This window comes from Convolutriloba macropyga, chromosome 6, assembly GCF_964194025.1.
Source record: "Convolutriloba macropyga chromosome 6, txConMacr16.3, whole genome shotgun sequence".
Classification (NCBI taxonomy): domain Eukaryota; kingdom Metazoa; phylum Xenacoelomorpha; order Acoela; family Convolutidae; genus Convolutriloba; species Convolutriloba macropyga.
In genome coordinates this window covers 10,241,671-10,268,598 of record NC_134473.1, presented here as the reverse complement: position 1 = coordinate 10,268,598, position 26,928 = coordinate 10,241,671, and the positions used below count along the sequence as shown (strand labels likewise).

General features: G+C 36.4%; 1 protein-coding gene across 1 annotated transcript in view; it reads left to right on the top strand.

The window, feature by feature from the left end:
• The window catches only part of LOC142341222 (uncharacterized), a 297,980-nt gene that overhangs the window by 137,729 nt on the left and 133,323 nt on the right, over positions 1 to 26,928 (top strand). The window contains exons 36-46 of the mRNA XM_075392141.1: positions 90 to 233; positions 1,217 to 1,339; positions 2,850 to 2,944; positions 3,216 to 3,261; positions 9,644 to 9,794; positions 12,356 to 12,465; positions 20,869 to 21,075; positions 21,657 to 21,861; positions 22,527 to 22,684; positions 23,482 to 23,586; positions 23,956 to 24,177. Of these exons, the coding sequence (XP_075248256.1) occupies positions 90 to 233; positions 1,217 to 1,339; positions 2,850 to 2,944; positions 3,216 to 3,261; positions 9,644 to 9,794; positions 12,356 to 12,465; positions 20,869 to 21,075; positions 21,657 to 21,861; positions 22,527 to 22,684; positions 23,482 to 23,586; positions 23,956 to 24,177 (1,566 nt within the window). The remainder of the gene's footprint in view (positions 1 to 89; positions 234 to 1,216; positions 1,340 to 2,849; positions 2,945 to 3,215; positions 3,262 to 9,643; positions 9,795 to 12,355; positions 12,466 to 20,868; positions 21,076 to 21,656; positions 21,862 to 22,526; positions 22,685 to 23,481; positions 23,587 to 23,955; positions 24,178 to 26,928) is intronic.

Sequence of the window (26,928 nt, the reverse complement as noted above, 5' to 3'; positions counted from 1 at the left end):
TTCTACTAGGTGAGTGGCTGTATTACATTTTCAATTTGCTGTAACATCTGAGCTGATGAAGTGACATGACCTGGTCTCTTTTTGTTCAGAAGATAACAGAACTGACGAGTGAAGTATGTCAAGGTATAACAAAGAACGGAGTATCTTTCGAAACCAGTGCTCTTGCTTCGGCACAAACAATGGTTGGGAAAGAGTGCATCAAAGATGCCGACACAGGAGATGAGGAAACACTGGTAAGTAGTTGCCGAACCAATTTTTATCTCCAAAAATCCCCCAAGCTCAGCTCATCGAGTTAAACACTGTGCATAATTAGCTTCCTGGACAGTATCTTCATATTTGACTTCATTCATTATCAACGTTTAAGATTCGATAAGAACTAATTCAGAATAAGTGAGTTGTTCTAAATTGCACAAAAAAGAAAGAGTTGCTTGCACATTTTCAACACCTAAAGATATTGGAGTCACATACTTTTGTCTAAGGCTATATAGTTCTTTATCATTTTTCATTTGCTGAGTTATTTGCAAGGTCACGTTTTTTGATATAACGACAGACATTTCTTTTGGTGGAAAAAAGAGAAGATGTCCATCTTCTACGTTATTATACTTTAAACACGCGCAATACAATAAAATTTTCTGCTTATAAGCCTCTCTCATAAACTTGTCGAAAATTGACTGAAACAAAATTCTAGGAAAAAATGTGAAGCTGCTTTAAAAAAACAGTGCTCCAATACAAGCCAAATTTTTTTATTTCAAAATTCTACAACCAGGCCGAAACTAGCCTTGCTATTGCTGCGCGTAATCGGGAACACTTAATTGTTCCAAATTATAGCGTTACACATAAGTTGCCAAAAAAACTCTAGAGTGAACAAAAATGATGCTAAATGTCATTAAAATCACGTCAAATGTAAATGTTCACTAAAATTCAAATTTCGTTTACTCCTCGGAAAGAACGAAATTTAAACCAACTATTTTAATTAATTGTTCTACGCTTGAAGGGCTGCTAATTATAGACCCCAAGATTCTCTACGATGAATATACGAAACTGCCAAAATTGACAAAAAAACAGTGAACAGCAAGGCTCGGAACAAAACCCCTCCTGAGATTTCTATTGAGTCGACGTTTATATGACGTTTAATTGTCGTATAAAGTTTAATTATCATATGATAACCGGTCCGAGTTTTGATGGTCGATTACGATGGTGGTGTTGGCCATTTCAGGAAGCAGCTACCAATGGTATGACGAATGGTCTAGACAGAATAGAAGAGAACAACGATATAGACCAGAATGAGGCAGAGGACAACTGCAGGGCAGCAATGGACGGAGGAGCTTCAATTGGAAAGGTGAAAAACCGCTAAATTTGTAATCGAGACGACTTAGTATTGGAATGAATTATCTACGTGAAGCTAAATTTGAAAACAAAAAAAAACAATGCACACCTATCGCGTTTCCGAGAATTAAAAATGCCTTTCAAAAATAGCTATCAGGACTAATCAACTTCTAATTGGTTATTTTACAGGCAGCCTCAAAATCGGTTAATTTTTTCAAAAATTTCCCGCCAAAATTTATGGGCGAAATCCATTCAAAGCAGTCCTGTTTTTAGATCAGACATGTTTATTCAGCAGTGTAAAATTCATGGGCTCTTAATTGCCCTCTTTGACATTAGACATCGGCGATAGCATTTTTTTTTTTGGGGGGGGGGGGGGGGAGGGGTTAAGTTGGTTGCAATTGGTACAAAATGTAGATAGTAAAAATGGAAAATATGTCATAGTTGTCAATAACGTTTAACATAGTTAGCAAAATAAGATTAAAAATAGAGATAAGATCACTTTTTATTCGGTAATTGAATTAATGAGTTTTTGTTCTCGGGGGCTAAAACTGCAGGTGATTGCCAGAAAATAATAAGCGTTGCATCCATCGATAAATCATCTGAGCAGGGTCCAAACTCAGTTAACATTTTCTTCAGTGTTTTATGACAAAGCTGAGGTGTAGTATTTTTCAAAAACGGTTCGGATCTATTGCTCCCCCCCCCCCCCCGCTTAGTGCCCGGGTCGAGGTTTTTGGGTAAATTTTCGTAAGAAATGCGGTGAATGCGGTGAATTTTCGTAAGAAATGCGGTGATTGCGGTGAATGCGGTGAAAAAAAATAATTCACCGCTTTTCACCGCATTTCTTACAAAAATTCACCACCCAATTCACCGCATTTCTTACAAAAATTCACCGCACAGACTATTATGGCAAATTAATGTAAGAAATGCGGTGAATGCGATGAATGCGGTGAAAAAAAATAATTCACCGCCTTCTCTCAAGCGGTGAATTATTGTTTTTCACCGCTAGATGCGGTGAAAAAAATAATTCACCACATTTCACCGCATTTCTTACAAAAATTCACCGCGTTTGCTTTCCAACGTTTACTCAATCTGATTTAAATTCACGAGAAATGCCCAGGTAGTAAGTGACAGTTGGCGCAGTGGAATAAGCAGCTGAAGGCATCCAGGAGGTCTGAGGTTCGAGCCCCTGTGGTGACGGTACATTTTGTAAGAATATTAAGAACGCGGTGAAAATAAATAATTCACCGCGATTCACCGCATTCACCGCAAAAAGATGTAAGAAATACGCGGTGAAAATTATTTTTTTTCACCGCATTTCTTACGAAAATTCACCGCCAAACCTCGACCCGGGTGGGCTTACATTTTTTACGCCTATATCGAACGTGCTATATTTTTACATAGTAACGTGCTATATTGCAACATATAATTTGTAATTGTGGGGCGTAAAAAACACTGGGGGGGGGGGGGGACAGAATAGATCCAACGGTCACTCTCATAACATTACATAACAATTGATGTTTTAGCTGGGTCGAAAACTTGATGAGAAACAGAGAACGGGCAGTGGCTCTGATGATGGAGGAAATGACACCGCAGTGATTGGTCCAATGCCCGAATTTCTGTAAGTAGTAACTGTGTTTCTGCCGTAGTAAACTCTGACCTCTTCGCCCCTATTAGGGATAACCGAAATTACGGTAATGTACGGTTTGGGGGAAAGGTTTCGATAAAAAAAGTTTGCCCAGATTAAGTGATACATTGTATAAAAAGGTATTTGCTAATAAAAAAACTGACGGTTAACTGAAAAATTGTCTTTCAAAATTATTTGAAATTTAGATCAGGTGATCGAAGAAAATATAAACTCTTAATCAAATGCATGCTATTATCTGCTTTAGCGAACCCGAAGCTGGGACTCCAAAGCCTCTACCAGGCGGACTTTCAGTGAGTCGACTTGCATTATTTTTGAAAAAATTGAACCTATGCAGATTTAAACGATAAATTTTCTGTTCTGTTTCTTCAACTTCTAGTTTTTTTTAGTAAGACATCATAAAAAGTAAGACCCCTCAGAAATTATCTTTCAAAGTCTTCCGTACTTGGATATTGTTATGTGGAAATAATGTAAAAAATATGTTAAATGAGCTGAAGCGTTGGCCGAAAGTGCTAAACGTGCTGCAAAAAATTAAATTCCGCACTTGTCAACGCATTTCTTGCAAGCTTGTAGCACATTTTTCAGCACATCTCGTACTAAATTCCTATACTTCGGAAAACTTTAAAATCAGCAAATTAAATGAATTTGTTAATAACTCTGTCAACAGTGCTACTAAGTGTAAAAACTTTTCAACACATTTCGTACATAGAACCATCAGATTAACTTTCTAATCATTCCAATTCAGTTTATGCATAAAATTCAGATAAATTCGTTGAGAAAACCTAGAAATTATGTAGGAAAACACTGCAAAGGCATTCTGCGGTGAAATTTTCCTGAACCATCTGTTTAATTTATCTTGAACGAAGTTTGAAGCAATTATTGTAAATGTGCTGTTTTTGCAAATTTTTCGCTCATTAATTTTTGCGCTTCCGTTCTATAACATTCTGTGACTTTTTAAGCGACTTGTTCAAGTTTCACTTCCTCAATTTGAATGATTTCAATTGCTTTTTTTCTGAAATATTTTTCTCTTCGTTTGTTGCTAATATAAAAGCCATAAGTTGCGATTGGGTAACAACGTGGTGGTAGCCTAGTGGTGAAGATGCCTGACTGCTATCCTGAAGGTCGATGGTTCCATAACCCATCTGGTCTCAGTTTTGACACCCAAACAAATTTTCAGCTACACCCCTAAATTGAATTGCCCTCACCTGTCATTCAAGAGCAATTCATCCGACTTTAGTCGGTTTCTATTTATTTCAAATGCTAGCATGTGCTGAAATCGATATCACATGAGTTAATAGTTAATCTTGTTGTATATTTCATCCAGCGGCTGGCAAAGCATTATTACCAAACTTCCGAAAATTTTGTCAACCTGGATAACTATGTTTGTATCTCCGCTACAGATTGCATCATACAAGCTGCCTCTGGAAACCAAAAATTGCGCAAGAGTTGTTTTCAAACTGTTTTCAAACTAGACATTATTATGACAGAATGATTGTGATAATGTGCTATGGTTGAAAATGATGTAGAAAGTACTCTTTAATTTCGCTTAAAGAAACTAATATTAGTTGCATTTGTGTAGAAGCAATTGCGGCTTTAGTTCACTTAAAGTGTTATGATCTGATGACAAATCCTCACTCGCCAAAAAGATTAAACAGAGGAGATTACTTTTGTATCTTCAGTGTTGTTAAGCCTTTTTACTCGTGTGCTTGCATTACTCTAAGCAGCGTAGAAAATTTAATTTTCACAAGACTTTTTGCTTTTTATCATAATAATTTTTTACGGCAACCAATTGAAAACTGCAACAGGCGATTACATAAAGATATGGTGCCCTTTTTCACCCTGGTTTCTTTTCAAACCTGCCCTTTTCTTGCTCTAAAAATTTTAAATGACATGTTGTAAGGGGTTAATCTTCTCAAATCCAGCAAATATATTTGTTATGCATCATATCTCAATATTTTTGCCTCTTGATCATGAATTTTGCAGGTAAATAAGTACAACTTAAAAAAAGTACCGCAAGTCTTCCACAGCTTTTCCTCAGTTGCTCATTGTTGAAAGCTTATTAAACCAACAAAGAGAGATGAAGAATTCTGATAAAAACAAAGAAAAAGATAGGTAAAATTTTATTGCTGGAAATTGAGTTTTTTTCTCAGCGCAATTCTCATTGATCATGCGCTGAATATGTTGATTTAATCAACACCTGTTGCGATAACAACAGTTATAAAAACTGCCAGTGTAATAAATTTTAATGCCCGATCGACACGGGAAACCAACTTCAGCATTAGACTTCGAGTTTCTCACACTCTTTTCTCGCCACTGTTACTAAGTAAACAGTGGCGAGAAAGGAGTGTGAGAAACTCGTAGTCTAATGATAGAAACAGTTTGATAAACTTGTAGTCTAAAAAAACGTGTGTGGTGTATGTGGTGCGTGTTGTGTGCGGCGTGGGTGGCGTATGTGCGGTGTGTGTGTGTGTGTGTGTGTGGTGTGTGTGGTGTGTGTGTGTGTTGTGTGTGTGTGTGGTGTTTGTGTGGTGTGTGTGTGTGTGGTGTGCGTGGTGTGTGTGAGTGTGGTGTGTGTGTGTGTGGTGTGTGCTGGTGAGTGTTTTATCTGTGGTGTGTGTGTGTGTATGCGTGCGTGTGTGCGTGTAAGTGTGTAAATGGGTGTGTTTGTGGTGTGTGTGTGTGTGGTGTGTATGTGTGCGGTGTGTGTGTGAGTGTGGTGTGTGTGGTGTGCTGGTGAGTGTGTGCTGTGATATCTTTGGTGTGTAAGTGTTTGTGTGCGTGTGCGTGTGTGTATTTGAGTGTGTGTGTGTGCGTGCTTGTGTGTGTGTGTGTGCGTGCGTGCGTGCGTGTGTGAGTTTGTGTGTGTGTGTGTGTGTGTGTGTGGGTGCGTGCGTGTGTGAGTGCGTGAGCGTGCGTGTGTGTCTCTGTGTGTGTGTTTGTGTGTGTGTGTAAGTGTGTGCGTGCGTGAACGTGCGCGTGTGTCTGTGTTTGTGTGTGCGTTTGTGTGTGTGCGTGTGTGTGTGTGTAAGTGTGTAGTTGGGTTCATATGTGCATGTGTACGTGTGTGCGTGCGTGAGCGTGCGTGTGTGTCTCTCTGTGTGTGTTTGTTTGTGTGTGCGTGTGTGTATGTGTTTGTGTGTGTGTGTGCGTGTTTGTGTGGGTGTGTGTGTGTATGTGTGTGTGAGATGGCAGGGGGGTGGGGTGGGGTGCATGAGGGCAAAACGAATAACAGATCCAAAGAAATATCACTTACCTTTGAAAGTGTAATTGTCCACAAAAATTAAAATGAGAAATCAATGAAACTTTGTTCAATTTTGAAATGATCGCAGCAGGTGTTGATTAAAAAAATTATTGCACGTTTGTTATCGCCCTCGAAGTTATCATAACACCTCGGCCTCGCCTCGGAGTTCGATGTGTGCGTGCGTGTGCGTGCGTGTGCGTGCGTGTGCGTGCTTGTGTGTGCGTGTGTGTGTGTGGGGGTTGGTGTGTGTGTGTGCGTGCGTGTAAGTGTGTGTAAGTGTGTGTGCGTGTATGTGTGTGTGTCTGTGTGTGTGTGTGTGGGTTGGTGTGTGTGTGTGTGTGCGTGCGTGTAAGTGTGTGTAAGTGTGTGTGCGTGTGCGTGCGTGTGCGTGCTTGTGTGTGCGTGTGTGTGTGTGGGTTGGTGTGTGTGTGTGTGCGTGCGTGTAAGTGTGTGTAAGTGTGTGTGCGTGTATGTGTGTGTGTCTGTGTGTGTGTGTGCCTGGGTGTGTGCGTGCACGTGTGCGTGTGTGTGTGCGTGTGCGTGCGTGTGTGTGTCTGTGTGTGTGTGGGTTGGTGTGTGTGTGCTTGTGTGTAAGTGTGTGTAAGTGTGTGTGTGTGTGTGTGTGTGTGCGTGTGTGTGTGTCTTTGTGTTTGTGTGTGTGCGTGTGTGTGTCTGTGTGTGTGTCTGTGCCTGCGTGTACGTGTGCACGTGTGCGTGTGTGTATGTGCACGTGTGCGTGCGTGTGCGTGCGTGTGTGCGTCTGCGTGTGTGTGTGTGTGCCCGTGTGCGTGTGTGTGTATGTGTGTGTGTTTGCGCGCGCGTGTGTGTCTTTGAGTTTGTGTTTGTGCGTGTGTGTATGTGTGTGTGCGTGTGTATTTGTGTGTGTGTGTGAGAGTGCGTGAGTGTGTCTGTGTGTGTGTGGGTGGGTGTGTTTGTTTGTGTGTTTGTGCGTGTAAGTAAGTGTGTGTAAGTGTGTGCGTGCGTGTGTGTGCGTGTGTGTGTGCGTGTGTGTGTGTGTCTTTGTGTGTGTGTGTGTGTGTGTGTATGTGTGTGTGGGAGGGGGGGGGGGCGCATAAAGACAAATTGAAGAACAGGTCCGAAGAATGTTCACTTACCTTTGAAAATGTATTTGTCCACAAAAAAATGAGAAACCAATAAAACTGTGTCCAATTTTGAATTGATCGCAGGTGTTGATGAGGTAAAAAAATTACCACACGGTTGTTATCGCCCTCGAAATTATCAAAACACCTGGGCTTCGCCTCGGAGTTTGATAACTTCTCGGTGGCGATAACAATTGTGTGGTAATATTCATTAGCAGCGTATCGCGTTTGTTGTTGCACCATTGCAAAATGAATTATATAAAACAGTACATCTTACTACCTATATTAATTTATATATATATATATATATATATATATATATATATATATGTATATGTATATGTATATATGCATATATATATATATATATATATATATATATATATATATTTATATATATATATATATATATATGTATATATATATATATATATATATATATATATATATTTATGTATGTATTTATATATATATATATATATATATATATCATTTTATTTAAAAAAATAGTTAAAACCCGCCGTCAGCCTCTCAAACGGCTACTATTTAGGCGCTCTCTTTTTTTTTCAATTCAAAGAATTTGAATTGTATTGTGGCGCTGTCTTTTTTAAGATCTGTTCACATTTTCGTGATTTTTTAAGCCAAATTGGCGGAGTAGTGATGTTGGTCACGCCGAAACAGAAAATTGAGCAAAAAAGCGAGTGGTTTTGCGGCGTGAAAATTTTTCTCTCTAGTTTTAAAGTAGAGTTCTAAATGGTTTTACCAGTCCACTCATAGTTCATTCCAAGCCTAGTTTCAGTCAATGAAATTTTTTCCAATTGTACGTCAGGACTTGTCCTGCTATGTTTTTTTAAAGGTCTGTTCACATATTTTCCATGTTTTTTGAAGTCAAATTGGAGAAGTGATTTTGGTCATGCCGAAAAATGAAGTGGAGCGAAAAAGCGAGTAATTTTGCGGCGGGAAATTTTTTCGCTGTAAATTTAAAGTAGAGTGAGAAAACGGTGTTTGAACAAAAATTGGCTTTCTCGGTTTTTTTGTTCACATGCAGCAATTTCACCTTGATTTTCACTGTTTCAAATTTTTGGATCAGATTTTTTTTTAAATGGTTTTACCAGTCCACTCATAGTTCATTCCAAGCCTACTTTTTTGTTTGAATCAACATCCCATTTCTCGCTAGTGGTCATTTTTGTTCTCCCTAGTGTCATTTTGACATTCATTTTGTGGTTTTTCTTTTGTTACGTGATCTGGTTTTTTGTTTAGTCAATAAAATATCCCTGAATTGCAGCACGTCACGACTTGTCTTGCTATGTTTTTTTTAAATTCGCTTTACCTTTTGATCGCGTTTTCTGTTTTACATAAGTCACGACTTTCACATTTGGCTTCTGACTTACGTCACTCACTGTGTCCACTGAATGGTTTTTAAATCCATTCACTCAATGCATTACGCAAGATAGTGAATACAGTCAAGGTCAAAAGAGCAAATTCAAAAGAGACGGGATAAACCGATAAAGACCGTCATTAATTCCTTGAGAATTAGGTTATCAAAGTTCATTAGAGTGTTTGCTAGCTCACATTGGTATCAAGCTTATTAGCTTTCAGTTTAGAAGCTGAATTAAGCACAATTTTAGAATCCAACCGAAACTGCATGTCGAATTAGAAATTTTTTGACACTGGAAAAAATAGAATAAAAAGTCAATTTATCTCTTCTTTTTTTTCTTTTTATCATTCAATCCCGATGTGAATCAAGCGCGTCAACGGCGACTATTTCTCGGCAATCTGCGGGCTTTGTTTAATTGTTTTGAATTAACTGTTTTCTTTCACTTTTCCCTCGGAAATTCAATTCAATGATTTGCTAAGAAATTAGGAACAGAACTAAAAAATTAAAATGAGCGTAACATAAGTTGTTTGTCGTGATGTTAATGAAACTTAGATCGCAAATAATTCAGACTATAAAATACAAAAAGTCGCTTGATCAAAAACGTGCTCAGGAAAAAGTACGTTTGGTTTTTTTTTGAATGATTCATCACCATAAAGCTGTGTGGCATCGACCCGCGCTCCACTTAAATTGTATTTGAGGCTTTTGCTGTGAAAATTTTTATTTTCAGTTGTTTCTACGCAAACGAACAGTTAGCAAAATTCTTCAAACCCGTGCAAACTGACTTCTCAAGCTGATTTGAATTTAAATGATTTTCTATGGGCTAAACAATATATAAAGACTGTAACAAACTTTTTGCTCAAGCCAATTAAAAAAATATTTAAACAAAATTATGAAAACTTTGTAAGCATTGAAGCTCATCAATTTCCCACTGTTTTTTCTGTTGTACATTTGTTTAGGAAACGGGAAAGAGTATGATGGAAATTTGGGACAAAGCAAACAAGCTATGCCAGCAGTACAAGGTAGACGGAGAAAGTGAAACAGTTGCGGGTGGAGATGGAATGGACTCTCGAATGAGGAAACTAAGGCCGACTTATACCGGTGGTTTTGGTATGTTGTAGTGTTATAGTAGCTAACGCGTTCTCTGCGATTCACTCTGATGAATACGAAACAACCCCTGCCGACTCCTAATGGTTATCGTGCAAGATCTTGCATGATTCTGACAGAAATTTTCAAGATGTTGAATCCTCTTGCAAAATTTTCATTCCAAACCTTGCAAGGTAACCATTAATGTAGCAAAAATTTTGCAAGAAAATTATTCATCTTGCCTGGAAGCAAAAAAATCGACCATGCCCGAACAGGACCAGCATGAGACGATTATGTTAGTTCTCATCTCAGTATTTTTATTATAGAAAGTTTGAACCATTACGGCATTAATTTTGAGTTTTTTTTGCGCGATTAACTTTTCAAGAGAAAAATAACTTTTCATATGTTAATGTAAACAGCAAAATGAGGAAACATGGAAGCACATGATATTAACAAATAAAATTTTGTTTGATATTAAAATACAATTAAATAAAGTATTTCTCTTTTAATTTATCTCTTAAATACATATGTGTATATATGTATTTAAGAGATAATTTGAAACATAAATACCTTAACTAAATGTATTATAATAATACTGCAAGATAAAAAAACATTTTGTCTTCTAGTTTCAGCTTTTGGTTAAGTTCGCCAGCTTTTTTCATTTTTGGCTAGTTGACTTTTGTACTCACAACTCTCAGGAAAAACTCATTTTAAAATCCCCCTCCTTATTAATAGCTGCCGTCAGCCTCTCAAACGGCTATTTTTGGGCGCTCTCCTTTTGTACCATTCAAAGAATTTGAATTGTATTGGGGCCAGTGTATTTTTCGCTTTAATTTTAAAGTAGAATGAGAAAACGGTGTTTGATCAAAATTTCGCTTTCTCGCTAGTGGTTTTTTGTTCACATGCGGCTTTTTGACATTAATTTTCTTCTTTTTAAATTTTTGATCTGATTTTTAGAAATGGTTTTCTCAATTCACTCATAGTCCGCTCTAGGTCTAGTTTTTTGTTTAGTCAATGTAAATTCTTTGAATTATACGTCAGGATGTTTTTTAATGTGTTTTACCTTTTGATCACGTTTTTCGTTTGACATAAGTCACTATTTCCACGTTTGACTTCTGACTTACCTTACTCATTGTTTCAACTGAATGGATTTTAAATTTTTTTACGCATTGAATTACGCAAAATAGTTATCACGGTCAATGTCAAAATAGCAAAATCAAAAGAAACGGGATAAACCGAGAAAATCCGGTCATTAATTTGTTGACAATTAGGTTATCAAAGTTTATTAGAGCCATTACTAGCTGATTGTATTATTAGGCTTAATACCCTTCAGTTTGGAAGCTGAAGTAAGTTTAGGTATAGAGTCTAACAAACTGAATTAGAGCAATATTGGAAACTGAGGAAAACTTTTGTCAATTTCAATCTTTTCTTTTCTTTTTTTTCTGTTTCAATCTCGATATGCGTCTAGCGCGTCAACAGTGGCTATTTTCAGGCAACCTGCAGGCTATGTTTATGAAATTGCTACAAAAGATTGTTGCCAACTTTATTTTACTGTTTTGCTGTTTGCCCCGTTTTTTTCGGAAATTAAGTGCTTAGCAGGCCAATTGGAAAACTTATGCCCGCCCTCGAATACTATTTAAGATACGCATTTTCATATGACGCCTTTTGTCTATCAGCCAGTCTGTAATACAGGATATTTAGTTTCTTTTTATCAATTCCAAACACATTATTCAAATCAACTTTATCAAGCGAGAGTACACCAGTCGAGACCGGTTGGTTATCTTGCAAGATATTGTCAGGTAAATGGTTATCTTGAAAGATTCTTGCAATTTAAATAATTGTCTTGCAAGATTCTTGCAGAGCTTGGTTATCTTGCAAAGTATTGCAGGAAAATCTTGAAAGAATATGTATCGCTATTTTCGGATTTTTGAATAATCTTACAACATAACCAATTTCGATTTCGGTTGGGGCATAATCAAAATGTTGAGGCATCTTCACTGCTTTTAGCACAATCAAAAATAGATACCATTTTTTATGCCGTTACTTTTATATTTAAAGTCTGAATTAAAACTCTTATTATCTCTCGGCTCAAGTGATTTTGCTGGCAATTAGTGGCTATTTTTTTAGGATGAACCATTATATATATTAGCAAAAATTGATAAAATTTTTTAATTTTTATTTTGTTATTTTTAGACAGTGATAGTCTTAAATTCAAGCTCCAGTTCCACAAAGAGATAATCCAAGTTTTCACAAAAAAGATAATCCAAGAATTTTTTCCATTACAAAGCTTTTTCCGCTTTCAATGTTGAATGCGTTGAATGGGGTGAATTTCGTAAGAAATTTGCTTAATTGGGCCGTGCACTATTATTACACAGTTTTAGCACTGACCCGAGCATCTAGGAAAATATAAACTTCTCGGATAATTTTTAACTTAGGCCAATAGGTGTAAGTATACGGAGTTAAAGACTCTCCTGAGACAAGCCATTACACATTAAAGCTAAAGCTCATCCAAATTACCTGTTTCATTGTCTTGTTAGCTCTCTGGCAAAGATTGCTGCGACATAAGATGGCTTATGCATTTTCAGGCACCACCCTCTCATTGTCGCCCAAAATTTGTCACCCCAGAACAAGAATTGCTCTGCCTGCAATTGAGTATCTCTTTGATCAGACGATGAGTGGCACCTTTAGCAGTCAGGTACGTTCAAACAATTATTCAAAGACTTTTCGGCAGTTTGGACGTTTTAAGCTGAGCTTAAGAATCCTGCATCATGATGCAACAATTTGAGTGTTAGTTATGTGCGAACTGACTTGAAAAGCTCTATTGGTAAATTTAATTTTTAATGCATTTTGCTATGCCTAAGCTTTGAAATATCAACTCTTTCTCATCAACAACTTTAGGACTCACAAGATACAAACATTGCCCTATCAGTTCTTGATAATAAAAAAATGAAGACGTAGCAGATATGGAGCAGTACGAGCTCCGCAACCCTAACTAGGTATGGACCAGACGGACCTAGGTCGAAGTCATGGTGTTCGGCGCCATATAGACCATAAAAATGGTATATGCCACACCCAACAGTATTTGAGAACTATGGGCCAGACCAAGCAGACCCAAAGAGGGAACACAACAAATAGACCCAAAACCGGGTCTGACTGATCAGAACCTGGCCAATGACAGAACCTGTGCTAGACTCATTTGCGCACCTAAAAGATTTCATAGTTTCGACGCCACAAAGTTTGCTTAAAGTTTGTGAATGCATTTTTATAAAAAAAACACTGACTTTAAAACAAACGTTGTTTCTGGTAGTCAAAAAACACCCATTATCTTTATTGCAGAAGACGGGCTCTTGTCTAACAAAGTTTCTCGGGCTATGATTTGTTCATATATTTTATTTGTACTCTGGCTAGAGCCAAAAATTTTGATACTACCCCTCAACAGAGGTTACCAAATCGTTCTTTCTTATTCAGATAAAAAAATGGATCTGCGTCTGACCAATTAGCCCGGAAAAATAAGCATGGACCGTACCTAAGAAACTAAAAAATATTATGACCCAGACAAAAACAATAGCTTTAAGATATGAGCCAGTTCAAAATGCGTATAAGACCTAGTTTCTGAGAAAGGATGAGACTCAACGGGCTTTCAATGGGTGTGAACAAGACCAAACTAAACAAACTCAAAAGCGTGACCAAAATGTTGTCCATATTTTAAAAGCCCGACCCGTTATCAGTGGCTCAAGTCTGTCTGGCCGACAGTCTTGGCGAAGGGTTCCCGGCATAACCGTTAAAGAAAGTAGTCGAAAATAATTCGCAAACATCTGATCCAAATTTGTTCTATGTATTCAGTGAGCAAAAGATATACAGCTGATTACAGCTAAAGTATTTCATTCAAAAACTAAATAAAAACTTATAAAAATTGTTTTTGCTATCATTATTGCTGACAAAAAGAAAATTTGATCCGTAGAAAAAAAGCCGACAATGAAAAATGATTCAGAAAGCAAGGAATGAAAAATAATCATTTCTCACAAAAAAAAGAATTGGGTCTAACTCTAATGACAGAAAAGATAATATTTTGAAGGCTGACTTCAACTAATGTTAAAGCTTACTCGAGATTCGTGTAACATCTAGCTGCATAGTGTATTATTCGGAAGAAAAGACAGAAAAATACACCATTGAATTGTTATCTGTTTCGATAGGAAATACCAAGAGAAAGATTTTTGAAATAATATTTTGTCTGCAAAAGCAGAAAAAAAGCTATCAAAAAATTAATAAATACGTGAAATTACATATCACAGGGTCAACTGCAGCTTACAAAGTGAGCAAAGAATTTGAAAAAGTTACACAATGGGCAAAAACAATTGGTGGCGCCAGTATCAAATAAATAAAGTACTTGTGATGCAAAAATCAAATATCCTCAGTGAGAAAGAAAAATTTCAAGAGTAAATTATTTTAGGAAAAAATCTAAACAGCGTATCATAGTTGTTAAATGCGAAAAAACTATACTTTAGGCAACCCATGAATGAAAAGTGAAACAACAATATATGAAAGGACAACAATGACTGTTCACTTGTGGGCTACAATAAAATAATTGTAAATAAGAGTAGGAGCAATGATAAGAAATCAAGCGTTCATGTGAGCTACAATATATTGCAATGCAATTGAAGATTGAAACTATTTGTTCCTGCGATGTACAGCTTTGAGTCAGATTTGATAAAGGTTTGAGTAGCGGTAAAAAGATTTAGAGTGCTGTTAAAGTTTCTAGAATTTATTTCTAGATTGAATTCAAACAGTTTTGGTGACCCTATTATCGGAATAAACGACGTTACTGAAATTAAAGTTTCGGTATTTTGAATTTGCTGACAATCAGGAACTGTGCTTCGACGTGACTGTGTAATTTTACTTGAATTACTCAAAGTATCCAATAACAGAGTTACTTTACATTTAGACATATCGAGAACTTTGCCTAACGGAACTTTGCCAAATATCGGCTACTCAGAATCATCATTTTTATCATTTTTGTGAAAGTGCACGTTTCAAAGATGTGTTCCTGTCGGCCAGATTACCCTATTCAAAAAATATTGGATTCAGCACCTCCTGACCACTGTTTCTCGTCGAAATTTGTTTTGCGAATATACTTGAATTTCTGTTACATGTAATTCTTGCTTTTCTGATGGCTTGGCTTGCCTTTCCGGAGTTTCGATGGAAATTTGATTTTCGTGCGAGTATCGCTTTTCCCTTTTCAATCTTGAGACTCTAATTTGCAGGGCTCGTTGAACATTTGGCTTCTTTGTCTTCCCCCTTTCATTCTCTGTTTAAACGTTGCTTTCCTCGTTTCAGTATTAATTTGACGCTTTTCGTTCCGTATCTCAGAGGCATGCTAAATTGGTCTTTCTTCTCTGGATTTCAGTACATGACCATCGGGTCAACGCTCAGCATATACTTCTAGTCCTGTCGTTTACTCTTCTTTCGTGCCAAACATTGCAGACCAGATTACAGTATGTGGGGCCAAAGTTAAAATAATCCCTCGAAGTGCTTTTTGGCTGTCTTCTTTGGGTCAGCCTTCATTGCTAACGCGTTTCGAGCTGATTACTTAAATCGGTAATTAGGCTGGTTTTTTCATTTAGATACAAACATCTGCTGTCCAGAACCGTGTTCCTCTTGTAATTGATCGTCGCGTCCCTTCCTACGTCTGCTTTCCTATATCTGATCGCCTCGTCACTTCTAAAGCCTTTGTGATTCCGATGCGTATTCGACAACGATTCGCTAAAATTTACAATTTCTGCACCTAAAACCTATGTTTCCAAAATTTCACAACTCAGTGTCCGAGAGTCCAGATCCGACAATATATGTTGTGATGGTGTATCAGTAGGTCTACCATCGTGTGCATTAGTTGGATTTGTCAACTCATTTTTGTTTTTAGATACGTATTTGATATATTATACCTTTTTACCGACTAAACTTCGAGCTTAATCTTCTAGGGTTAGAATATGTGCTTCTAAATGACTAGTTGGAGTCCAAAAACGGTTGTCTGTTGTTATAGTGTAGAAGTTTTTTGTTGACTTGAACCTCTGGATTCCATATTTGGAGTATTAGAATGATGCATTGGTTGCGTACACTGAGCGAACTTGCTTATGTAAAGCAAGAGATTGCTTAGTATTATATGAAGGTGCATTTGAAAAAAAGTGAATTCAATAAAATTGAATTTGAAATAATTTGATGACCAGAATTAAATAATTTTTGAGTAAAGTTTGGTGTAGTAAGAAATGGCATCTGATTGTTGGATGTACAAATGCCAAAAAGCGATTTTGAAATTTGCTTTAGTTCAGTATAGCTTTTTGGCTCATGACTTTCTTTATAAGAGGCAGTCAATGGATCTTCGCGTAAATTTTTGCGCGCATAAAGTTTAAGTTTGATTAAAATTTATTTTTTTTCATTAAGCCGTGAGCTTTGCCGAATGTTGTTCTGAACCCAAATTTAAATCATACTGTTTTTTGCTATCGCAAATTCCTCGTCATGCCTTGAAATATTGTGTTCTTTTCCAATTGCCTGTATTGACATCTTATCTACAAATCCCATATCTGAATATATGTTTTGAAGAAAAATTGAACGAGATGATTCTGTCAGTCCAACAAGATAGGCGACTTTGGTATGATATCTGAGCTCCATTTAGCTCTAATTCGGAAAAATTGTTAAATTGTCGGTTACTACTGTAAAATTGTTTTCGTAGAGATAATGTTTAAAATGTTCAAATCACAAAAAAACTCGTAACAACTCAACTTGGTGACACTATCTTTTGCTTGCTTGCATTTAGAAAATAAAATTCATATGAAATCGGTTATTTTTGATGTTCGAGAAAACTTCCGCAGCCATCTCTTGAGGCGTCACATCTAACTCCCGTATTCATTTTTGAGTCGAAATGTACATTTTCAGTGATACTAACTATCGCATTCTTTCTTATTTTTAAATGGGCAAAAATAATTTGCGAAACTTGGGATAATTTTGGTTAAGTATTGTTCAGATCTAAAAAATTAGCGTTTTTGGTAAAAGTTTTGAAGAGATTTTTAATTCAAGAATTTTATTTGTTTCCAAAATAAGGTTTTATTCTGGAATTCGATATATATATATATATATATATATATATATATTTATTTTGATTTATATATATATATATATATATATGTGTATATATATATATATATATATAAATATATATATATATATATAAATACTAGGTATTCGATTGATTGTTTGACAAAAAAATTTTTTTGGGAAATCATTTCTATTTTTCATCAAATTGTTGAGACACGCGTTTAAATTTGTAAAGCGATCTGATTTTGTGTCTCGTGTAACACTAAGAAAATCACTTTAAAGTATTTTGATTTTTTAGGGCCATACAGTACAATCAATTGCCTCCTTGGATTCAACCAGCATATCTGTAAGGCCATGGAGGCTTTTTTAAAATCTGTATGTGCCACTCTAATCAACTCTTACAGCGTGTCCGAGAGTCCAGATCCGACAATATATGTTGTGATGGTGTATCAGTAGGTCTACCATCGTGTGCGTTAGTTGGATTTGTCAACTCATTTTTGTTTTTAGATACGTATTTGATATATTATACCTTTTTACCGACTAAACTTCGAGATTAATCTTCTAGGGTTAGAATATGTGCTTCTAAATGACTAGTTGGAGTCCAAAAACGGTTGTCTGTTGTTATAGTGTAGAAGTTTTTTGTTGACTTGAACCTCTGGATTCCATATTTGGAGTATTAGAATGATGCATTGGTTGCGTACACTGAGCGAACTTGCTTATGTAAAGCAAGAGATTGCTTAGTATTATATGAAGGTGCATTTGAAAAAAAGTGAATTCAATAAAATTGAATTTGAAATAATTTGATGACCAGAATTAAATAATTTTTGGGTAAAGTTTGGTGTAGTAAGAAATGGCATCTGATTGTTGGATGTACAAATGCCAAAAAGCGATTTTGAAATTTGCTTTAGTTCAGTATAGCTTTTTGGCTCATGACTTTCTTTATAAGAGGCAGTCAATGGATCTTCGCGTAAATTTTTGCGCGCATAAAGTTTAAGTTTGATTAAAATTTATTTCTTTCATTAAGCCGTGAGCTTTGCCGAATGTTGTTCTGAACCCAAATTTAAATCATACTGTTTTTTGCTATCGCAAATTCCTCGTCATGCCTTGAAATATTGTGTTCTTTTCCAATTGCCTGTATTGACATCTTATCTACAAATCCCATATCTGAATATATGTTTTGAAGAAAAATTGAACGAGATGATTCTGTCAGTCCAACAAGATAGGCGACTTTGGTATGATATCTGAGCTCCATTTAGCTCTAATTCGGAAAAATTGTTAAATTGTCGGTTACTACTGTAAAATTGTTTTCGTAGAGATAATGTTTAAAATGTTCAAATCACAAAAAAACTCGTAACAACTCAACTTGGTGACACTATCTTTTGCTTGCTTGCATTTAGAAATTAAAATTCATATGAAATCGGTTATTTTTGATGTTCGAGAAAACTTCCACAGCCATCTCTTGAGGCGTCACATCTAACTCCCGTATTCATTTTTGAGTCGAAATGTACATTTTCAGTGATACTAACTATCGCATTCTTTCTTATTTTTAAATGGGCAAAAATAATTTGCGAAACTTGGGATAATTTTGGTTAAGTATTGTTCAGATCTAAAAATTTAGCGTTTTTGGTAAAAGTTCTGAAGAGATTTTTAATTCAAGAATTTTATTTATTTCCAAAATAAGGTTTTATTCTGGAATTCGATATATATATATATATATATATATATATTTATATTTATTTTGATTTATATATATATATATATATATATATTATATATGTATATATATATATATATATATATATATATATATATATATATATATATATATATACTAGGTATTCGATTGATTGTTTGACAAAAAAATTTTTTTGGGAAATCATTTCTATTTTTCATCAAATTGTTGAGACACGCGTTTAAATTTGTAAAGCGATCTTATTTTGTGTCTCGTGTAACACTAAGAAAATCACTTTAAAGTATTTTGATTTTTTAGGGCCATACAGTACAATCAATTGCCTCCTTGGATTCAACCAGCATATCTGTAAGGCCATGGAGGCTTTTTTAAAATCTGTATGTGCCACTCTAATCAACTCTTACAGCGTAAAATTACCTCTTACATTGTTTTTCGATTTTTCTGGGTCTCGTTTTAATTGTCTGTACGTGTACTTCAAATCAAGGGTACTGAACCATGAGTCGTCTTGTAAACATATGCTATGCTGATCGCGTTGCCTATTTTGTCCTTCAATACCTCGATATTTGGCATTCAATATTTAGCTGTGTGAATCACTCTGTTTGGGACGTTCGAAGCCAGTGCTAATTTGATATGTCGATCCCTTTTACCTTAATTACAACCGGGGATATAATGTTCTACTTTGAACTAGTTTTCTCGCTTTAATTGCTGAAAGTCATTCCGCATTTAGGGACTCTGCGTGCATTTCTTGGTGCAATTTCTACTACGCTCCGATTACGGATACTCAATTGGAAGTTTTCTGCAATTTGCATTGCGTGTTCAGAGGCGACCGTTTTATTTCACGACTTCTCGCGTTGACAATAAATGTGCATCTAATGAGTTCCCCTTCTAGATGATCCAACCGCGATATTGGGCTGTTTCATAAATTTCCCCGTAAAAATGGTCCATTGACCCCTCTTTACGCTGGTTGCTGCTCCACATTGTAAATTTGTCACACAAAAAATTGTTTTGTCTAATGAATCGTCTCTCCGTCGAATTCTACGGTTCTTTATGTTTTCGGTGATTGCGTGTGGGTCCTGTCTATGAAGTTGTTTGCGACCCTCTTTACCGAGGCTTAGGATCAGAAATTAGCTTGCTTTTCGGTTCACTCTGCTCCGCAGCTTGTCACCACTCATTTTCCCCATCTACCAATTTGCCCTCTCTTGCATACTTTGAGTATGCCTTTCGCGTTCGTATCTTGGAAATTGGTCTGGAACTGGTTACTCGTAAAAAGGCTCCAATGGTAAGTTTAGCTCTTTTTTGAGATAGAGTCTAAGAGTATTGCAAAGTCAGAATTCTCTTTCGCGGGTAACGCAAACTTGACCTATTCGCAATTCACTAAAATGTGAATTTTGAAACCTATATATGCATATAGGTTTTTTAGAAAATCAATTTCCCGCTACAAATCAATTTTCATCTGGCAAAAAAATGGTGTATTTTATATATATTAAATCCTTCAAGATCTTCTTTATACTTTTATATGTTTTTAGCATTAATTTGTTTTACTAACTATTTTTGGCACATTCAGTATACGAAATTCAACGACTTTATTGTCTACCGCGAGAACACACGTCGTTCCATAGATACGGGCTAATTGTTCAATTGTATAGATACATTATGCATAGACACAATATAAGCTGAAACTATATTCGATTTTATGTAATTTTTTTTTAATTTATTAAAAAACAGCTCGAATGAGGCTACATATTAAAGACTTAGCCTATCAAACAAATGAGTATAATTTTTCGTTATTCAATTAACAGAGAACTGGCTTCAGAAGCTGTCATTGCTAGAAAATTAAGTCTTTAGGTTTTTACATTAAGGAAACATGTCTTGGTGGCCTCAGGAATTGAGGCAGTTAAAAGGCAGCTCTCCTCGCCAGAGCGCAAATGTTTATCTCCAAACCATTGACAAACTATTGTGAGGATCCTTTCTACAACTAATAACCCGTGAGAAAATTTTGCAGAGGCTTCGGATCATCTGCGAAATTACCAAGCCTGATGAGTGGAAGTTTTTTTTAGTTTAACAGACATGAATCGCTTCAAATATTTATTGTTGCGTCGCTGTATGTCTTTATATCATAAACAAAAAATTTATAAACAAAAAGACTCTGAGCCATTTTAGTAGAAATGGTTAAAAACGTTTTCCGTTCTTACTATTTAACATTTCACCGAATGCGGAACTGCATTCTAGCTTTTAAGAGATGAAGTTTTCCTATAGTTTTTGACATCTCTCGGGTCTCCAAAGCATTTCGAATATTGGAGAATTGATCGTGTGTTTTGTTAGATGGTTTCATCTTGCAATGTGCCTCTGTTTGGTGCTGCTGGAGATTATAAAGTGAGTGGAGCAATTGTGCGAATTGTGTACTCTGACAATGAAGGGAAGGAGGTTAAAGCCCCTGCATCTCGGAAGACCATTGACACACACATACCTATGGATACTGAAGAAGCTGCCAAGGTTCAAACAGAGAGACACAAAGGACGAATGAAACAGGTAAGTACTGCTGGTAAATTATGCGACTACTTTCTGACGTATGGAGATATTATCAATTGATTGGAACGATGTCGATAGACCACAGGGTGAAACCATTAATAACAAGTGCAATTAGTTTAATGTGAGTTATCTAGTGATATGATTAAAAAAAACTTTCAAGATCCTTGAAAGTGAAGGGAAAAGCTTGCAGGATTCCTGTAAGCGAATCGGAAAAAAAAGAATCTTGCTTGCACCTTGGTGACCGTCATGCATTCATTTACAAGATAGTATCCAAGATATGCTTGCAAGTTTTTCAATTCATCGATCACCCGGGAAAATTTTAATTTGCCTCGGAAAATGGTCCCTGTAGTTTTAATCGATCGTTTCATCTATCAATATCTAGACAATAACTTTTTAATGCTGGGTGTTGCCGAAACACTGGGCAGTTAGAAAAAAGGGAATAACTATTATATGGCACAAATAAATCAGAACTTTTGAATTGAAGCGAGGTTACCTTCACGTGTGTAATTTGTCCGTTTTTGTTTTTACCATTGTTGAGCTGTGGCGTGAGTTGAATTGTCAAGGTCATGTTTGTAACACAGGGCAAGGAGACCCAGTTCGTAGTCAGATCTGTGGAGATGTCTGGGGATCAGGCCCTGTTTGTGTATGCCAAGTACGTAACACAGAAACCAAATGAGTACATCTGCATCTACGTCCGATATGGACAGCCTCCAGTTTATGATCCTTCGAAGAATGAATGGACATACGACTTTCACGAAATACTGCCTCGATCCCTCTCTCGAGCAGGTAAAATGAATAAGTATTATTAACCATGTCTTACAAACAAGCCCAGTCGAGCCCTCGATGCTAATTTTGGAAGATCTTGGAATCTGTTTGCAAAAGAGGCTTCTCTCACAAAATGCATGATTCAGGCGCTTGTCGCGCAGGAATCGTTCACCATCTTTTAAGATTGTGCATAATCTGACAAGATCAAAATAGACTAAAAGGCTGATTGGCTTTCAATTGAAGTGACCTTAACATAAAATGATTTGATCATTACTTTGCAAAAAGAACTTTAAACTGAGAAACTACAGAACGTCTGCGTCAGCCCGCGTATTCATACAAGGAGCGTACCTTCTATCTCACACAACATACGCTATTTCTTTGTACGACCCTTCTATGGTGAACTGGGGAACCCTTTATGATACTGTATAATTACTGGAATATCATAAATATGATCGGTGCACTGATACCAGTGTTCTGGTGTGACCGGACAGCAGGGAGATTTGATGCGGTTAATTTTTGATATTTTGTATTGAATTGGTGCTCAGATCGGAGCAATAGAGAAAATCATAAACGAATCTTGATATCTCAAGTCTGTGTTTCGCTATGTGCAGATTCGGATCATGGTTGGCACTCTGATCTTTCATGAGCTTCTCATACATTGAAGTACAGTGTAATTTCAATTTCAGAGAGGAAGAGACACGAGGGAGAGACAAATCCAGACAAGTTCACTTACATGATTCCTAATCATCACCTGAGGGACTATGGGACATACTACGTTGGGTTTCGTCCATGTAGGGTGAACCAGGATCACAACTGCTTCGATAGCAGAATCATCACTGACAAAGTTTGAAAATTATCCTCAATTCAAGATTACAAATCTTATACTGAATAAACTCATTTCCTACACTTATCTTAGACGCTTAAGTTTTATCTTGTGTCTGGTTTTGAAATATTGCGCAGACGTATTATAAACTATGGTACCAAAAAGCTACGTACGCAAAACAAATTACTAAAAAGCACCACAGACATCAATTAATACAACATTTCGAGTTCAAATCAGTTCTCTAGTAAGAAGACAGTACGTTTTCAGCTTTTAAAACACCAACTGGATGGTTTGTATAGTTTTTACACAATTTTCTGGCGACATCTGAGTCAACTTTTGGAAATTTTTTCTTCCAACCTTTGCCAAATAAACTGTCTATTTTCGAAGTGGTTGCTTCAAAATTGTTTCTTAACTTTTAAATTTGATTCAGAACAAAAATATTTAGTGACCATTCCGGTACCTCCCGCTTATTGGTGGAAGAAAACGCTGACAATATTTGATTTGTTCACACGAGCAAAAGTAACACTTAAACAGCACAAATTGTGCTATACTTAGCTTTTTGGTACCATAGTGTACAGATAAAGTTCCACCTTAACTTATAAAGCTCCCATTCTTACCATTTACTCATGAAAGCTAACTTTTTTAACCAAGAAAGGCTCGAAAAGTAGAACAAAGGTTGTTTTTTCTATACATCTATTCACAATCAAAAAGTCAATCAAAAACAGAACATTTTAAACTCTTTAAAAGCTGTTAAGTGTCTGTTCCTCCGTAATAGTTATAAATAAAACAAAGATGCAATGAAACACTTGATTTTTCAGGTGTTCGTATCTGCTTTTGACTTGGAGACTTATCAGAAGGGATGCAATGCTATGAGTGAACTCCAGGATGGAGTTGAACCCGAGTACTCTTCACGTGGAATTGTGGTAAATGTCTCCGCAGTCCACGAATGAGGCTTAAATTGAAACCAGATATATAATAAACACATGAATTTTTATTTCCGTTGCTTCAAAATCAATAGATTAAAGTTATCGATCGAGGGAGAAACAGTGACCGAAAGCGAAGTTCCATTACAGAACGGTTTCTAACATAATAATTTTGGAAAAGATTACATTTAATTGTAAACCTATGGAATGGAGAAAAGTTGTAAAGATTATTGATAATATTAGTTTTCTGATTAATTCAAGGCTAAGATTTACGAGCTAAGTTTTGTATATTTTTATTATCTTTCAAATGTATGTGAGCTTTTCACATGTTGGAATCATCTTTAGAATTCATTTTTTGCATATTTGCAGGTGGGTTCTCATACCAACCGTCGCATGACTGAATGCCTCTCCACGCATCTCACCTCCTTTGTGGGTAGTCTGGCTCCGCTTCCCCCTGCTCTTGACTTCTCAGCGATGAGCTATGACTTTGCAGACATGTACCCAGCATACATTGTTGTATTCACCCTCTGGTGTACTTACATTCTACTCATGATATACGCCAGGAGACAGGACAGAGTTGACATCGCAAAGGTATACTCACTTTCACACCAATTTCAACGAACGAAAACGAACACCTCTCCCCCTTCTCTGCCTCCTCTTGTTGAATTTAATATAAGCATCTATAATTGACATTTGTTAGCCGTTATTATTTGCTTTCCAACGAAGTCCTGCGATCTTTTTTGCACACCAATTTTGTTTTCAAAATCAAGTCTGAACAGGCAAGAGACGAATTCTCTTTTTGAACTAATAATACTTTGCATGGCCTGATAAGAGTTTGGACAAGCCATAGTCAAACACGAACGGTTATCATGAAAATTTCTCGCGAAATAAGGCGTAGAATCTGTGACAAGATCTTGCATGGCATCTTTATTGTGTTTTAAGGTTTTTTACAAAACCGATTTTCTTGCAAGATAATATTTAGAGTTCGACAAACTAAGAGGTTCAACATATATATGGCTATTATCAGCACGAAAGAAAACCAATGTATCAAAATTAGTTTTGAATTTGCTGTTTGTGAAGTAAGAATAATTAGATTCCGCACTAAGGCAGACGTGCTAATGATCACATGGTTGATCCTAGACCAATAGAACAGAAGTTCAAAAATTTATAATGAGTTTTAAACACTGTTTCCTATCTCTGCAAATTGAATTATAGGTGATAGCGCCATTTGGCTACATGACAATTTACCCAATGCCATTATACCCAATGCCAAGATACCAATCCCATTACACCCAGTTCACATCGATATTTTCGTTCCATAATCCGAGTACTAATTAGCAGAAAATAGCTCTTTCACGTATGATTTAACAAGCGGATAATTTAATCCCATGTTCGGTTGTGATTGTTTCATATCAAGTCACATGGGCGGCTGAGGCATGGCCACGGCCTTTAAATATGTTAAAACATAGGGTAATAACGACTGCTAATTTGTTGTCGGATTATTGAACGAAAATATCAAAGTACATTGGTTATAATGGCATCGGGTATATTGGCATTAGGTATAATGGCATTGGGTAAATAGTCCTGACACCCGCCATTTTGTATGATTAATGAAGCAGTTTCAATTAAACGTTTAATCAAACGAAGCGTTTTTTGATGTCCCGGAATTACAACGAAAGTATTTCAGGGCTGAACCAGTGTAAATCACAGCCTGTTCTTAGACTGTTTTATATTTGTTTGTCCATTGTCCGTTAATGTCATTAAACATGATTTTTGTTATCATGCGAAACCGCAGCAAAAATGAAGCAGCTGCTTCATTTTTGCTTCGGTTTCGCATGATAGCAAAATCATCCAAAGCTGCGTCATACGAAACACAAGTTCACCTCAGTCAGCATCCCAGAGCACCCAGTGGAATACCGTTCCAACATCCCCCGGGCCAACCCCCACCTACTGTTCCCTAAAATACCTTTTTTGGGACTCATTTGGACATTAATATACCTTCGCTGTGCCTTAGGTAATGATTATACCTCCTCTGTAACTTGGTAATTCGTAGAAATACCTCCTGTGTGCAGCCACGGGTTGAAGATTTTGGCAAAATTTTGTAAAAACATTGCGCTGACAAACGCTTGAAAAAATTTTTTAGTGAATAATTCTTACATAACAACCCACTTAATTGGCTGAATTTTCAGCATCCTTCTTACATAATTTCAGCGCTTTTCAGCATATTAAGCGAATAATTATGTGAGATTTATCCGCTGAGAAAAATCGTCCGCTGAGAAAGCGGCTTTTAGCGAATTTCTTACATAATTTTTAGTAATTTCAGCATTTATCTTAAACAATTTCAGCTCCACTTTTTACGCATTTTCTCTAAACAATTTGGATTTTTTTGATTTTTTTCTTCTGTACATGGAGAAGCAGCACCACAGTCCAACAATTAGAAGTCGGCCGAAAGACTTAAGAATTTTTTCAACACTTAAGATAAAGCAGTTATCGCATCTGGAGTATATGGCCAAAACACTTGATTGAAAGAAACCACACAGCTTAAGTATAATTTTCTCCCTTCAGTTAGGTAAGATGAAAACGTGGCACTTTTCAGTTGTTTTCTTTTTCAAAAATTTGAATTATCAAAAAAACAACAGAGAATTTGATTGGCTTGTGGCTCTGCAGAAATGCAAAAGAAGAAGGACTGTACACGCTGACGACGTTAAAAGCTATAGAGGGCTCTAATAAAGCACGTAAATTATGTAAGAAAGCCGCTGAATCGGCTCAATTTGGAACTTTCACAAGTGCTGAAAGTATGGAAGAAAGGTGCTGAGAAAGTGTTTTTTTTTTGCAAAAAAGAATTGAAATTATGTAGGAAAGGCGCGGAATCCACTAAATTTGAAATTTTGTAGGAAAAGTGCCGAATCAAATGCTGATTTTATGTTAAGAATTTGCTGAAATCTGCTGAAATATTTTATTTTCAACGCAATTTCAGCTCAAATCTTGCATAATTTCCGATTGGTGCAGTGCTGAATTGCTGTGGGTGGTAGGTCCGGTGCTCAAAGTTGTAATATAGAAAGTTATTGGTCTCTCTATTAGGTTTTTATGCAACCAACTTCTTTACAAAAGAAATTACAACTGCTATTCTGTAAAATCCAACACTGAACTGAAACTGATAATGAAACATTCGACAGAACCCACTGAGGCCACTCAAAAAAGTGATCCATTATGACGTCTAAGCAGGCGCAGCTACTGTGAAAAGGGAACAGTACTGGACTTGAACCAGCATCTATTACTTGCAAGCGTAGATTACTAACCATTACAACAACTGGTCTTAAGCTCACGGACTTGGGCATCTCT